This window comes from Annulohypoxylon truncatum (assembly GCF_022578515.1).
Source record: "Annulohypoxylon truncatum strain CBS 140777 unplaced genomic scaffold F4807scaffold_47, whole genome shotgun sequence".
Lineage (NCBI taxonomy): Eukaryota > Fungi > Ascomycota > Sordariomycetes > Xylariales > Hypoxylaceae > Annulohypoxylon > Annulohypoxylon truncatum.
In genome coordinates, this window is record NW_025953833.1 from 152,218 (window position 1) to 167,945 (window position 15,728).

Sequence of the window (15,728 nt, forward strand, 5' to 3'; positions counted from 1 at the left end):
AAGCTGGAATCCGATGAATCTTATTAAGTAATCAGGCAGCTTCTTCTGCATGGTGATATCGGGAATTTATTCGAGTTCGACGGCATCACATTGAAGATGGAGCCCAAATTCACACATCGAGCTCATGCATTGAGCTACACAAACCCCTTCCGTTCCACACAATTCGATCATTGGTTGCCAAGATGCTCTTGTTCATGGCGAGTGTCTTGAACTTCGGCAAGCAGGACAGCCGCAATTCCCCATATCATACGTGATTGGTCGCGCCCGAACCCCCGGAACTGCGAGTCTCTGGTTAGTGTGACGTTGATGTTCGTTGTCAGTATTTGACCTGAGCTCCGGACGAGATGAAATGTCTGGCCATACGGTTGGTGAACCTGAGTTCAATAGTTACGTGTACCTGTCTCTCTCCGACGTTCCCTTTTTCCCATTTTCACCCCTATTCAACGCTATGTTCTATTTCTGGCTCCCTCCCGCGGATGCCGTCCGGCTTCTAGCGTTGATTCACCAAGTCGGGACTCCTGTCAATATGCGAGGCTCTGTCCTCCCACAATACCACAATACGCGTGTCCCGTTGACTTGATTCAGGAGATCGGGTGCTGCACTTTAAACTGCGAGATCCGGTACTCGCTCAGCCACATTAGATATTGAGACTAGTAGACCAATAGACTTTTGCTATAATCTGCAAGATATATGAGATGTCACTCCAGGTATGTGGATCGGTTCTGATCGCTTCAGTGTTGTGACAAGGGGGGGTGCTGTAAAACGGAAGGAGGAACCAGTCTACCGGATCCCTCTCCCGTGAATCACAGTATTGCAACACGGAAGTAACTACGTAGGTATGGTTCTTTACACCTGGCGTGCTTGCCTAGTACGTTGCCCCGCGATATAGAGGAAAACTCTAAACTTATACGGAAGGAGCCATCTGCTTTAGCCCATTATTCTGATACTTACTAGCTAGAGCATTAAAGTATAAAACTATCCCATCTCCTCGCTTCTCTAGTTCTCAGAGTTCCGCAAATCCTACAACACTCGCCTCTTCAGACACACGTTATAGGAATCACGGTTCACGCTCTATTTCAGCAACTTTGAAGACTATCACCACCTTCTCTCACATAAATTCCTCTGCTACGCAGATTCCACAAGTAGAGCAGAATAGCCATTGTATTCACGATGCCCCATGCAACAAAGACGAAGAAGCAATCCCGCCCACGGGTCAACACTGCCGTCTCGGCCCCGGTTCCATACCCGGTTCGGTCACAGCAGCAGAGCCAAGTTTCTTCCGGCTCATCTTCAGCGGCCTCGTCGGGTTCTTCTTCCTACGCCTGGACAGCAGCAGACGCAGCTAGAGCCTCGCGAGACGGCGCGTTTCTGACGGCTTGGCCACCTGAGGAGACTTACCACGCCCCGCCAATCCATCTTCTGGACCAGAATTACCAGGCACAGCGTCAGGCTCAGAACCAGGGACAAGGTCAGGGTACTCAGAATCACTATTCGTCGACTCATGTACCTCCTACGACGTTGAACCAGGGAGGTAGCACCGGCGGCAACTAGATTAGTCTCGAAAAGCTGAAAGCTGCCCATGACCATGGCGTCCTTCTATGGACGTGCCTTGGTGGAAAGAAGGAAAAACAAACCTTGTGTTTACTGAAAAGTTATGGTGTGGATTGCTCGGAATCTAGTGGGCATTCATCAAAGATGGAAAAAAAAGTATGGCATCTTGCTAAATTCAACTAGGGAATTCACGGGTTCGGGGATGTATGAAGGGATTCCGAGGAAAATGAGAAAATGATGTCGATAAATCATTCACGATACGTTTACTATGATAGCACATATTTGCAGTCGAATAGGGGTTGGGGGAGAGGCAGAGCATGTTGTTTAGTCCACATATAGGGGAAAGGGGTTCATCGCTAGAGCTGGAATGGCTGCTCAATAGACTACGTTTATGTGATAAAGAACTTATACATAGCTACAATGACTAAGTTATCTCGACTTTGAAACTAGTATGTCTTCAAGAATAAAATGAATATCGAGTGGGTAGTGACTGTATGTACTTTACGTCGTCTGTTTGTTCGCTGAGAAGCTTAACAGTCGAAATTGTGACCAACACTTGTCAAGCTTTGAGTGAGCTACCACGTAAAAACATCAAGTGCACCGAAATAGTAATCTTGAAGTATAGGTCAGGTCATAAAAGCGACAACCAATCGATTAGATCGGAACCTGCTCTCACGATCCAAGCGAAGATGGAGAAATTGTACAAAACTCCAAGCAACATGACAGTTTTACATAGGTCCTATATTGAGTCCGTATTCTTCGTGTCATTCAACTCCTTAGCCTCGCGTAGATCTCTTTAGTCGACTTAAGTCCACCACATTCTGTGAATATATTCCACCTAACGTCGTAGACCAGTCGATATTCGCAAAGCCATGCTCTATTCATATGGCGGTGTGAATATCCAACCCAAGGAGATAATCACTCCGACTTTTCAGGCTCAAGTATCTTGTTGTGGATGAAAGACACCCAAACTTCATATTACATGGTTTCCAGATTTCGACATGAAGAGAAATTTACGATGGATTGATTTGTCCTTGTGTAGCTTTAACATTCAATCTATTTATAGCGACAGAAACTACATCGAGGCTGTATTCTTATCACGCATATCTTTTCGCCAGACTTTCTTATGAATTGCATCTATTTCTCTTCAAGTTTTTGGCTCCTATTACAGACGACTCGCTCAACGATAGATCTATACCTAATAATGGCTGTTTAGTAAAACATTGACACCATGTCTTACATTGTAGAATAGGCTAATGAAGTCAGCTATATAAAAATTGTCTATCCATGGATGTATCATCAATTTATCAGCATTGATATCAGAGTAGAATGGGTGAATTAATATGGGCGTGGTCGGATTCAAACCCCTGAGGTTCCCTTTCTAATTACCCTTCTTGCAGAAATAAGCTTGATACAAATCTCTAGTTTCGTTGGAACTCTGAAAGAGCATCCTAGGAAACAGACTAAGCGCGTCGTATGGCATTGATCTATGTAATCAATACTTATATCCCTAGTGGAGGGTCCCAAAGTTAGTAATATGGTACCTTGTGGGCATCATGGTATTCCATCACAATATCATCCCAATAAGTTCTCGGTCAGCTCCCCAATCCCAATTGTATTGACCATGGTCAGAATACGGTCGTAATACGCTTTCAATGAAGAGAATCCACACCTGTGTTCCTACCCTTGCCGACAAGACAAATGCAAGGATCTGAGTCTTCCTGCTGACAGTCACTCATATGTTTAAGATAGGCCAGGCGATTATCTCGATATTGGGATGACGAGTATCTTGCAATTGGTCGGTTGAGGATTACACTAGTCATCCTTCAGCATGGGAAATACCATCTAGATATCAACATAAGGAATGTACTCTCAAAGCTATGCTATAGTTGGCTTAGGGGAGTTACTTCGAAGTTTGTGATCATACGCAATCACTCTTCGTGATATTTAAAGAACATAGTTCAGGAGTTATATAATAAATAGTGTAAGTCTTCTTCCAGGTGACCGTATTGAGTTGGAAAATCCCTGTCCTTATCAATGCTTGATATTCAGGTACCGTAAAGTCTTAGGTGACGATCACATATGTCACATCGTCCGAGTCATGGGAAACGATTGACAACTGCAACTTAGCCTAGCACGTACACATGAAGCTATTGAATGATCCTCAGGGCACGGAAACGATCATAGGTTTCCGTTGGCTAGCCTAGAGGATGCAAGGCTGAAAGTTAGTGCTAGGCTGTCACAGTCAGCTTCCTTATCACATCGTCGTACTAATGCAAGGAGGTTATAATACGATAGTTCGAACCCTGTGAAAATCCAGGCGCGTAACGTTCCCTTTAGGTTTAATTCGTCATCACGTAATCTAAGCTTAACAAGCCGCACTCGAGCCGTCGAGTGATCTCTTAGTAGTCCAATCTTGGAGTAACCATCGCTATAATAACCTATAATATGATTGCTGATAAGTCCACCCAGCAGCCACATGGGGAAAGAAGCTCGGCCTCGAGTGGAGTAGCACGATAATGTCTCTGCGGCTCGGCGGACCGCAAGGGTTATGGGTGGTCTTGACGGTCATGTGCCGGACCTTAGCAAGCCCTCGTCACATCCCATCACACTCTCGGAGTTAAGACGTACTAGGTAGGTTAGTAGCTGGGCATTTCTGGCCAACGGGATGGCGGATCGAGCCCATTACTCGCATATGTCGGCCCCGAGCATATAAGCATAACGTTGGAATTGGTATGGGTGGAAGCTTTCGTCACCCGGGACGTTTCAATTCCGAGATGTGATAGCGGCGCAACTTGTTGCCATTACTTTATCACCTACTAATCTATCACAATCATTCTATCGATATCGACTTTGCGAAAACGTCCTCCGCACTCGGCACATTCGCGATTTGCTCGACGGGCTCATTGGTCAATGGCTACGTCTACTTACTTGGCTTACCTTCAGGGCAGGCGAACGTATTTCCGAAGAGTGTGATTCATTCAGTTACGTCGCATGCCGCCGACTGCTACTGCGAAAGAAAAAAGGGCTTCCGCATGCGTCTCGCGCAAATGAGCGCCAGCGCTTGAAGCCATCGTGGCAGCGGACGTCCTGCCACGATAGTCCCGGCTGCAGCGGTTACCGGGTTTAAAGCATGAGGGATCATGAACTATGATATAAGACCGCAGGTCCCGCTGCGTCAGAAGCGCCATAGCGGCCATACGCAAGAAAAAAGCAGGACGGACAGAGTATGGCGGTCAACCATTCATAGCTGTAAAAATTTCCGCCTTTGGTTTGAGGTAGATGCATAGGTATATAAGTGCGCATATGAACCTGTAGTCTGAGAGGCGTCCACGACAACAGTCGGCCGTGCGTTGTGGAACAGGGGGGCCCGTGGACAGCGAACGCTCATGGAACGCGGCCCCTGTCCTCGACGACAATTGGGCTTCAATGCCTTTAGAGGCGCTGCGGGGATGTTCCAGTGCATCCTGCAACGCTTCGACTGTACGGTTTTCCTCCGAGTCGCAGGTCGTAATGCACATGGGATAAATTTTTTTTCTTCTTTTTCCTTCTTTCTTTTCTGAAGTTGAAACTCGCAACGAGAAGCCCTCGCTTCGAAAAAAGCTTGCTAGCGAACAACACCTCGGCGGTGGCAGCGATGCGAGGGGAGCAACAAATATTGCACCCTCCCATACCAGCTTTCGTCGTTATTATCGCCCACTCTGGAATGTGCTCTGTGCTACCTCCATCCACGATGTATCGTCGCGGAATCTAGACTTTGCTAATAGAGACCAATCCGGTCGACTTCAGCGCATATAACAGGTAAGGGCTTGGTATATCAGAGGTGTGATTCGGCTACGCTTAGTTTGCGTTGATGCTTGGCGTAGATCGTTTGAAAGCTGCCAGGGACGCGAGGGTGTGAAGGACATTTGATGGGGCTGAGATCGCCTCTCAGATTGGCGACGCCTCAACACTTTGCTATCTGAGCGTTTAGGGCTAGCGAGGTGGTGTACGATCAACGTGCAATATCTCGATGCCGGCTGTGCGCCGAATACCATAGACGAAGATAGGGGAATGTTCTCAAAGGCCGCTCTGCGGTAAATATTGCCCACGTTAGATGACGTGCGCGTCGCTTTCTCCCGAACAAAATGTGCCGGCCGGCATTGGGTTCCTTAGAATCCGATAACAGAATCCCATCCTCATTAAACTGTTTTCGCGTGAAGTAGCAGTATTGGAGACGTGGCTACAAGAAAATTGAGTACCGTGTCAACGTACTCCTCCTTCTCCAAGCTGATGTGACACGACGAGAACTCCAAGACTTCTCCCCAGACTAAACAGTAGCAATGTCGTAAATCGCAATATAATGTTGGAGAAGCTCCCTCGGGACTTGAAGAACAGAAATCCGGGGAACACTTAACTCTAATCTACAGCTACAGCAAAGCGGTATAACGTTGTGGCGAATTTCAATATATAAGAAGCGAGGTCACAGATGTGTTACCTGCCTTCGCGAACGCTGGCGAACGCTACATCGGACTTACGGAGTATGCGCCATAAAGCAGATGGGATTTTGAAATGCCTCTCTATTCTCTCTCGTCTAATAATCACATACTATGTAAACTATATACGACGCTTTACTTTGCCATAGTCGGCTACCTACGGGTCCTTGCCGTAAGGGCCGATTTCTGAATCTCTCCCACAGGACAATCAAGACAATTAACGTAGGTGTACTGTAGTATATTGGCCAAGGAAACGAAACGAAACGAAACACGGGGGCACAAAACAATGACGTAGTCGTTTCATTGCTGCTTCGGCACTTTCATACATATTATAAAGTGTTTTAGCTGCCGGCGATGCTTAATTTCATGAGAGTCCGACGTATCCGGAGCGCATACCGCGTCAACACGAAAGCAGCCCCTTTTATCGATGGAAAGATTTCGAGAATTCTCCCCGATTCTCCCGCGAAATCTCGGTATTCACGATATCAGTCTCCGGCCTGCTAAATCCGGTACTCCTTCTGACTAAGGTAAGATTGCCATTGGGGGTTGCACAGAAACTCCGGCGTGGGGCTATCGTCGCTGACCCCCATCTTCCTCCTCCTCGTCCGAGTGGGGGATTGGGGACAGGGTAGCTAAAAACGTGTGGCAATGTACTATGATATTAATAATAACTCTATTTCAGGAGCCTGAAGGAATCATAAGCCTGCGAGTCACCACCTGCTGAACTAGGTCAAGGATAGCCATATGGGAATCCTTCGAGATGTGAGACAACGGTTGAAGATGCGGAGACCAGGGGGCCATTCGCTTGTAAGGCTTATCTCTATTGTTAGCTTGGCGGCGTGGTGGCATAGCCTTAATACCTAGACAACTTCCACAGTAGGATATATGATGATTTGATTGCCCTGATTCCTTGACGATAGCAAGCCTTTCCGTGCCCTTCCTGCTACGCCCGTGATAGAAAGTGCCAGTAGCCTGAAGATTGATAGATAACTACATCCAATACATACCTCTCGGCTTGGTCGGTTAGGCAACATAGATGAGCCTATTCGTTAAAAAGTGCTATATCCGGGGGCAGAGACGAGTTCACATGTTCACCTTTTAAGAGTCATCTGAATATACCGAGGGCTCTCGCAGCTTGCCACCGCAACCACTCAATCTGAATAAGTGACAATTAGTAAGTTGATCGCCGTGCCGCATCCAAGTCTCATAAGTGCCTTATGATTAGCGTTACACATGGTAGGCATCTAAGATTTCCTCGTGAATCAGGATGGCGGTGCGCAGGCGGCAGCGTGGCTTCTCGTGACGAAGGATCGGGTGCATGCGGGCTTTAATGGTTGAAGGGCTCCGACAACTTCCTGCTCCCGTCTAACCGTTCTCCTGTCTCGCCCTTGTGTTCATGACACATACCATCGTAGCGCGGTGAATGGCTCGTCTTGGTCGCCAATAAATCTCAGGCATCGCCAATAGTTTCGGTTATTCCACGGCGCGATTCATAGGTAGCGAACCGAAGGGATATACTATAAGCCTCGGGAGCGAATGTTCGCTTTGCCGCATCTTATTCGCTATCCTCGGCCAAATACTCGGCCAACCATTCCCACGAATCCTCGCGCGGTCGCGTAGTCTCAACGCGAAACGGCGCAAACTCACGAGTCAGATGAGAACCTTGAATCCGGCGAAGATCTACGAGCGTCGAGTTTCCCAAACCAACTTCTAGGCTTTCTATAGTACGGCAGGATAACCAATTAGTATCCCAGGTGTGTTAACTATACCGCATCCGGATACCTTCGGTCGCGGTGTGGTTGACGCCGTCTTGTCTAGACTTTCCGGATCAACCACAGAATCTGGGGGTGGCCAAAATGCTACGTAGGTACACATTGTTGGGACCTCGTTTCGGAATTCTGGAGCGACGTAGCGACATAAAGACGTGAGCAATTAGAAACTCCAGATTTTCCCCTAATGGGTACCGGCAGCTGCAATACGAGGCGGTCAACGTGGATCCGGAGCGTTCGCTCTTTTCTTTCTAGAACAATGTCGCTGCAACCCTATCTACCTATTGACTTTGTTTGTGTGCTTGTTACCCAGGCTTTGGTAGGGAGATCCCTTTATGTCGAATCGGTCGAACCGGTAACACGCATACACCACGCCTACGAGCAGTTGTCCACTATCCACAGATGTGTATATCCACAGATGTGTACCTACGTACGACACCGCCTAACGTATATGCATATGTTGACTGCCTATCGAGGCACTGTCCCGATTTTACCATCGCCCCTTACCCTTGAAGGGAGGTTGATAGGATACATGTAACAGTATGTAGAATTGCGTACGCAACCTTCAACACCGAAACCACAACTAGAACCGGATATTGTCGTGGAAAAAGGAAGCTCAACAACATGATCGCGAAATGGTAACAAACATCATCCCCATGTCGAGCAAGTAATCTCCTTTGTAAGCATAAGATGCACAATCAAAGCCCGAATTACATTGGTTGTATAGGTTGTAGTAGGAATAGAAAATTGAGTAAGCGGTACTTTTGATGGATGAGATTATGAGATTATGGACGAGACACAAACACAAACACACATTTGCGCGCACACACACATACACATATGTACCTATTATTACATGATTCGAAAGCATCCTACGGGCGGTGTCAAATCCGACGTTGTGTTGCGTCTGAGTCAGGATCAGGATCGATAAAACGGTCTCCCCATGGGCCATGATTACGGGACCTTGCTTGCCTTCTGGGGATTTCGAGAATTTTGGGAATTTCTTACGCACATACACATTGTACGCGCATATTTTTAGGCAGAAAATCAAACGCCGAAAATACCTTAAGTGTGTGTAATCTGGCGACGGTTGGACCGCAAAATCCCACCTATACGAGGACGCGCTTTGGGTAAGCGGTCAGGGAGAAGTGCCGGTATTGGCTAACACAACGAGACTGCGGTCAGCCAACTCACCTTTGAATCGTCTTTGCATCGTTCTGTCTCTCCGTTGGACCAACTGGACCAACTGGACCAACTAGCCGTTAGACATGTCATTGCCGTCATCGCCCGGTCGCCCATTGCTCAGCTCGCCGAAAGCCCTGCTGACGGCCACCGTGGCGCGAAGGGAAGCCAATTGCGAGAAATTGTAATTACCTATACGACCAGCATGGTCGTCATCCATCATCCATACATCAATATTCAGGGAATTGTGAGTCGTAGAGGCAAGCCCAAGACGTGATGTAACGGTAGACTATTGCCTTACGTCCGCCCAACCATTCCAAACAATTCGCAAGAAATTGATCTTTTTCTTGATTTTTCGAATCCCGAGAAACGAGGGACCGTGCTGGTGCCGTCGCTGCTTTTTCCAAAAAAGCCGAGGCGGCGGGACGATGCAATGACGCTCGGACGGCCACAAAAGGGGGAAAGAAAATAAAAAAGGGAAAAAAATTAGTAAAAATTAGGGGGGGACAGATAGTAAAAAAATAAAAATTACATTGGCTATTATTGAATATTTGGAGGCTTCCCAAATGCAAATGAAGCAATCAATGCAAGCCAGCGGAACGGGCGTGGGAACCTCCCCCATTTTAACTCGTGTGCCGGGCGCCCGAGGTGAATTGGCTGGCCGAGGACCAACCGAAGGAACGCCTCCTTCGTCATTGGTATCCATTATCATGTGCGTAACGAAATAGTAAGAAACCATTAGGCCTGGTAACAGATCGTGACGGATCAACAAACCAATCTTCCAGATACACTACACCAAGAACCAACAACCGACGGTCAACCGACGACGAAATGAATAGCTCGGCAAGCAGGATTCCAAAGTGTACAATTAAACCCCGTAGCCGTTTAGGATATGGATTAAACTGCGAGTTTCGGCACCTGTCCGCTCTGCCCGCTTCAATACCATCCTTATTACAACGCCGTGATTGCTGTTGTATCGACGGAAGCCAAGAGATTTTGCATCCTGCTGCATTGGGGAGTTTCGTTATTGTATGTAGTAGATTACTTTACTCTCCAGTAATCAACCAGACAGAAGGTTGCTACGCGGTACAACTGTACCATATTAACATATTAACCTCCGGCTCTCAATATCTACGATGCCATCGTAAAATACAACCCCCAGTATTTCCCCCAGCTTCCCAGAACCGCGAACGGGTCACGGAGCTTACTAAATAGTACTGTAACCTGGAAACCAATTTCCAGATATATACGTACCTCCCTAGCTAGTAGGTATGTACATAGCACACGCACACGGGCACACGGGCACACGGGCTGACGGGACACAGACCTTTGTAACCAGGACACGGACCTAAGCCCATCATAGGACGGGAGATAGACCCGGCCGCGGCAGTCGGATAAGACAGTCCAAGGTGGGACCTGTTGAACCCTGATCGTCATCGCTTTTCCCACGGACCCATGGGCCTTGTTCGATGGGGCCCCTCATGCATGGGCAATCCCGCGGTCTGGCATTTTTTCCATTTTCTTTCGCCAGCCCGTCTGCCCCAGCACCTGCCCTAAGTTGATCTTCCTCTGATTCTTTCCCCGAAGGTTGGCTGCGGTGCCTATTTCGGCGCGGTGGAGATCTGCAAACGAAGCTTGCCGGTGGAAGAATGGAAGGAAACGAGAGGGTAAGGGAAGCCCAACGATGCGCTGCCAGCAAATGTTGTACATACCGTGGACGTACATACACATACACACACATACATACATTACATTAGGTACATACTAGATTCCGTGCTTTCATCGAGTTGGGTCCAGTAGAGAGTCTACGATACGTCCGTTAGCTTCCTTTTTTTTTGGGGAGCACCAGGAAACCAGGAAAAAGTAGGCCCTTTTTGCTTTTTCCTTTTTCTGGTCCGTTTTGGCGGTGTCTATCCGCTAACATGGTTTACTTATTTTTGGCTCGATCTGATTGGTAGGGAGCAGGCTCGGGGAATGGACGGGCTGCTGGAAGATGGGATTGGGAATGGGATTTGGGGGTTTCAAAAGCTGACTCCGTTAAGGCGGTCTAGGCTGACTTGGTGTGTAGACTTGTATAGACAGCCAGAACAAGCCAGGACACCCTTCTTCCCTACTATGTACGTCCCGGGCCCAAATACCCACACCCCCTTTTCCGCGCCCGCATCCTGACAGGCGGTCTGCTAGGATTATTTGCAACGTGGGGGATGTACTAGAAACTGGAAAATAGGGCATGTAACACTCAGGAAGTAGCAAAGTAGCAGCAGTGCCCTGTTGTTGCCTCCGTGCGGCGGCGATGATTCACGAGTACCTCCCACACACACACACACACGCGCACGGCACGGGCACACCCTCTCCCTAGTATATATTTGTTCTCATGGCCATCCCATGCGCTCCCGTCCCATGCCTCCGTTTCCCTTGCTTAATACCCCAGATAATCTTCGATAGCCATAGAGCAGTAATACATAATCCATCAACCCCATCGTCATCCAAGCTAGAGATCACTACTAGCTTTCCTCAACTATACTACTGCTACGCGAATATCGTCGATTCCGCTATATACGCAACTGACTCTACACGCGAACTCAAACAGCTTCCTCCTCTCCTGAGACGCCACAAAGCTCAGCCATATACAACTCCTATATACCGAGAAGCAAACTATTTTGCTTGCCCCACGAAAGTCGAAACTTCGAAAAAAATGTACAGCCCGTACGGCTCCTACAGCTCGATGAGCTCGGCCTCGCAGCCGATGGACATCCCCACCAGCAGCTACCTCTCGTACAACTACAACGGGTCCTACAGCTCGCGCTGCGCGTTCCCGTCGTGGCCGCAGCGCTCGTCGCTGACGGACGAGCACGACCAGCAGAGGGCGACCTCCTACCTCTCCGACGACGACCTGTTCCCGTGCGACGACTCCGACGACGCGCACAGCGTGTCCAGCGCCGGCAGCACGACGCCTACGTCACCCGTCGCCGCCGCCACCGAGGCCGACATGCTGCGCATGCAGCGCGAGCAGATGGCCATGCAGCGCGAAGCCATCAAGTTCCTGCTCGGCGAAAAGGAGCGCCGGAAGCAGCAACAGCAACTACAGCAGGCGTCTAAGAAGCAACGGCGCAGCTCGTCGGGCTCGAAGAGGAGCAGCCCGAAGACGAAGCAGGCGCACCTGGACGCCATCGCCGAGGCCGGTGAATGAAGAGGCCCCCCACTCTTTTGCCATGACGATACGATTTTTTAATGGTGAGTTTCATTCTTTCCCTATACCCTGCTTTTCGGGACAAGGTCCCGGCAAAAGCGCTTGAAATCCATGAGAATAGACCAGTTTGCTGACCGCTATACACTAGAACAATTTGGATCTTTTTTTACTAGCGAATCTTAACGAATGGATATGATTATGACGACTTAACGCCCCCCCAATATGATACCCCCCAAATTATACCCCCGATGAGTCACCACCAAAGCACCCATCAGCATTTGCATTAGCATCAGCATCAGCACCAGCACCACCGGATGGCCGAACACCAGCGTCGCGGATGCCTATTCCCGCGCCACGCAAGGCGGAATCCGGAATCGCGGTGAATGATGAAAGCGTTCATTATTACACCACCCACACAGACTTGTGTTTGTGTACAACACCACGGCTCGCGAGGAAATAAAAAATTCATTACACCCACAATGAATGCAATTTATTCCAGCGCCTGGTTTGACACAAACCCTCCCTTACCTAGTACCTTGACGCCACCCCACCACCCCCCCCTTTTACCTACAGTTTGGATATATCATTTTCAATGTCGCGGAAGGGGGTTCGCGCCTCCCCGCCGTTATTTCTCCGGACCACGGATTTTCTGTCTCAGCGCCACTACATCTAAAGGCATGTGCGCGCATCCCGCGAAGGGATCTGCGCTTTGCTATTACCGTTCGGTAGAAAGGGGGGGCTAGAAAAAGTGAGGGGATGGTAAAGGGAAAATCAGGAAGAGGAGGAAACAAGTTCCGCACACCCAGAGGCTTTTCCGAAGCAGGGTTGCGGGTTTGTGGGTTCCTTTTTTTTTGTTACTTGTGTTTTTTAGTTTTACTGTTTTCGCATATGGCATATTCCGGCGGTGAGAGGAAGGAATTAGGAATACCTATGGATGGAGACTTTTTTTTACCTAGGAAGGGAAAGAGAACACACACAATGGCTTGTTTGGGAAAGAGGAGAAGTAACCGGGCCAGTGAGGAAGATGGGAAATTCTGGAGCGAGTCACATAATGCGGATGACCCGGGCTTTCGGGTGTCGCTGACGCGATTGGACAACAATGGAAACTATTTCGGTCGCACGAAAATTCCCGGGTCGAAAGCTTATTGGCTGACGCTTGTTTTTTGTACTGGTGGTGGGCTACGCGCGATGGATATGGTTGCGGTTGGGAGGACGAGGAGAAGAAGATGGAGTACAGGACCTCGTAATGAGGATTATGGAATACCTAGCTCGATGGAGGATGAAATGAAACAAAATCACCAAAAATAACTTCACTATCCGTGCTTCTCTAATAACTCGTATGAAGTTGTGAAATGTCTTTGAAAGCCCAACTTACCCTAACTCTCTAGCCCTTTCTCGTAGGTACCTGACCCAAGTGTGGCGACGGCACGGTTTACGATATATGTGGCTTGTGTACTATGAAAGCCACCGGATGTAAGGAGACTGGTTCCAGCTATCCGGATTTGCTCTTTGGGAATAGCGTCATGGTACTTGCTTATATAGATGTTTGTTATTTCCAATCAGTTTACGAGGATTTAAAGTAGTGTTTAGGGTTGTGATGATCGGTTGTGATTGTTGATCTCTGCAGACGGGACTGCCGTTGACGGACATGGGGTATGCTTATTACGCATAGGACGCATATAGGGCACAGGCCGATGCCCCCAACGATTACACCAACGTACATAGTGAACGGAACTGCTCGCCTATCCTTTTAAAGCGCTTTAATGTGTGTCTTAAGTGCGGTTGACAGGGGATGGGATACCCGACCATAGAGAAGCCCTTGCCCTAAGTTGCTAAAACTTGCCGTGGGCATACAATATCACGTCGCTCTAGCTTGTGATTGCTTCGAAGGTGGGGTTGAGAGACACAGCTTATGTAGGTAGGTATCTAGCACATCGACGGTTTGCATTTGCATGTGTCTAGCGTAGTCGGTGTACGAATGCCTGATCGATAGTTGCCCTAAAGTGGATTCCGCGAAGCACCAGAACCAGGTAGGTGGTGGCTATCATTCGGTTGCGAATCGGAAAGCGCATAACCCGCCTGGTGGAATTTTTGGCAATTGTTGAGCTTCTGAAAAGTCGTCGGAAGAATATCGTCAATCAGATGGCCAAGCCAGTGATGTCGATGTGGGGGAACGACCTCGTGGGATAGTTGTGGTCACCAATCAAGGAGATATATTTCCTTGACCGACTGCCATTTGTCCCTCGCCGATTCGGCTTGGTTGGCTCCTGACCGCCAGCGATGCCAGAGAAGCCAGCGAAGCCGTTGACTCACGGAGGTGTTAACGCTCACTTATTCCTTCAAGACAGGGTTCTGTGGGTATGAGTTGGGCAGGAGGAAGACACGGTGACGATGGCGAGCCAAGACAAAGCTCGACAACCGATCGTAACAGCTTCGGAACATCTTTTTGAGTGAAGTGCTAAGTGTCAAGTACAGAATAGACAGACAACGGAACATGTACCCCACATACAGCTAGGTCCTGGGTACGGTATTAAGGGCATTGTACAGTACTTCGTCACCTCGTCTTAATATCGTCTTACTAGGATTGTCAGCGTGTCGACGGCGTGGCGCCCATTATCCCACGCTAATTAGGAGCTTGATCGGAATCACAACCTATTACACGATGAAGCTTGCCCTTCACCAGATCAGCACAAGGTCATCCGACTCAGCCTCCATATATGAGATTCCTAAAGGAAGATATGGTCGGAGTAAACGCGGAGTCTAGTGCCATAGTCTGAAGTGCCCAAGTGTGATGAGATAAGATGTGCGATGCGATATTCGTGATGACTTCTCGGAGCTCCCCCCGCATGAAATATTCAAAGGCAAGGTTGCAATTTATTGCACATCTTATCGAATTCCAGGGGAGAGCGGGTGGTGGCGGTCAATGCTCTTCAACTTGATTAATTTTGACAGTCCGTGCACTGCAGATGAGGGGGATTAAGTCGTCAGCGAGGTTTGAGATAATTGCTTGGATATGCTCCTAATTGCGGCTGCACCCCTAGCTATACCTAGCTCAATACGGGCTACTATGTAGGTATCTAATTTTCAATCTACCTATATCCTATGTAGTCGATTCCCTAGGTGGAGAACCCGTTCAGCCCGTCTAGACTATCTTTTATTACCTAGTCGATGGAGCGGAACGTAGCCCGAAGCAAGATTCCCGTCCTGCAGTCCCTTTGCCTTCCCGTCGTCTACTTGGATGCTAAGAGAAATGGCTTATTTTTTTATGACTGTCATCCTAGGTCCGCCAATGAGAAATGCCGTGCTTAGTGTTTCACATACCATGGCGTTGATCATAACTGCAATCCTAGGAACTAGTAGCCAACGGTTGAAGTTGAAGCGTCTTTACTGTAAAGCATTGTGGGGTTGTAGTTGTAGTTGGTTGCTAGTCGTTGCTAGTCAAGGTGACAATGTTGGATGGGAATAATTCACTTATATGTACAAATCACGTTAGAGATCTCAGGCTGAGAAGAGTTTGCAGCGGGTTTGCAGCCTTGCAATGATGTAGCGTAGTATCTGTCA

The 15,728-nt window shown here is 48.4% G+C and overlaps 3 protein-coding genes across 3 annotated transcripts; all 3 read left to right on the top strand.

The window, feature by feature from the left end:
- Positions 1 to 792: 792 nt before the first annotated feature.
- On the top strand, positions 793 to 1,966 carry F4807DRAFT_444497 (uncharacterized protein). Its single transcript, XM_047999661.1, has one exon. It carries the CDS (start codon positions 1,171 to 1,173, stop codon positions 1,549 to 1,551), a length of 381 nt encoding a protein of 126 aa, XP_047849600.1. The 5' UTR covers positions 793 to 1,170; the 3' UTR covers positions 1,552 to 1,966.
- Positions 1,967 to 10,858: 8,892 nt separating this feature from the next.
- F4807DRAFT_295448 (uncharacterized protein) lies at positions 10,859 to 12,463 on the top strand. Its single transcript, XM_047994872.1, has one exon. The coding sequence runs from the start codon at positions 11,352 to 11,354 to the stop codon at positions 12,165 to 12,167; it is 816 nt and encodes a 271-aa protein (XP_047849601.1). The 5' UTR covers positions 10,859 to 11,351; the 3' UTR covers positions 12,168 to 12,463.
- Positions 12,464 to 12,780: 317 nt separating this feature from the next.
- On the top strand, positions 12,781 to 13,548 carry F4807DRAFT_295414 (uncharacterized protein). Its single transcript, XM_047994870.1, has one exon. It carries the CDS (start codon positions 12,924 to 12,926, stop codon positions 13,473 to 13,475), a length of 552 nt encoding a protein of 183 aa, XP_047849602.1. The 5' UTR covers positions 12,781 to 12,923; the 3' UTR covers positions 13,476 to 13,548.
- The last annotated feature ends 2,180 nt before the right edge of the window (positions 13,549 to 15,728 follow it).

What these genes read in the sequence shown, in the direction of transcription:
- F4807DRAFT_444497 (XM_047999661.1), top strand. Translation starts at nt 1,171, where the DNA reads ATGCCCCATGCAACAAAGACGAAGAAGCAATCCCGCCCACGGGTCAAC.
- F4807DRAFT_295448 (XM_047994872.1), top strand. Translation starts at nt 11,352, where the DNA reads ATGGCCATCCCATGCGCTCCCGTCCCATGCCTCCGTTTCCCTTGCTTA.
- F4807DRAFT_295414 (XM_047994870.1), top strand. Translation starts at nt 12,924, where the DNA reads ATGGTAAAGGGAAAATCAGGAAGAGGAGGAAACAAGTTCCGCACACCC.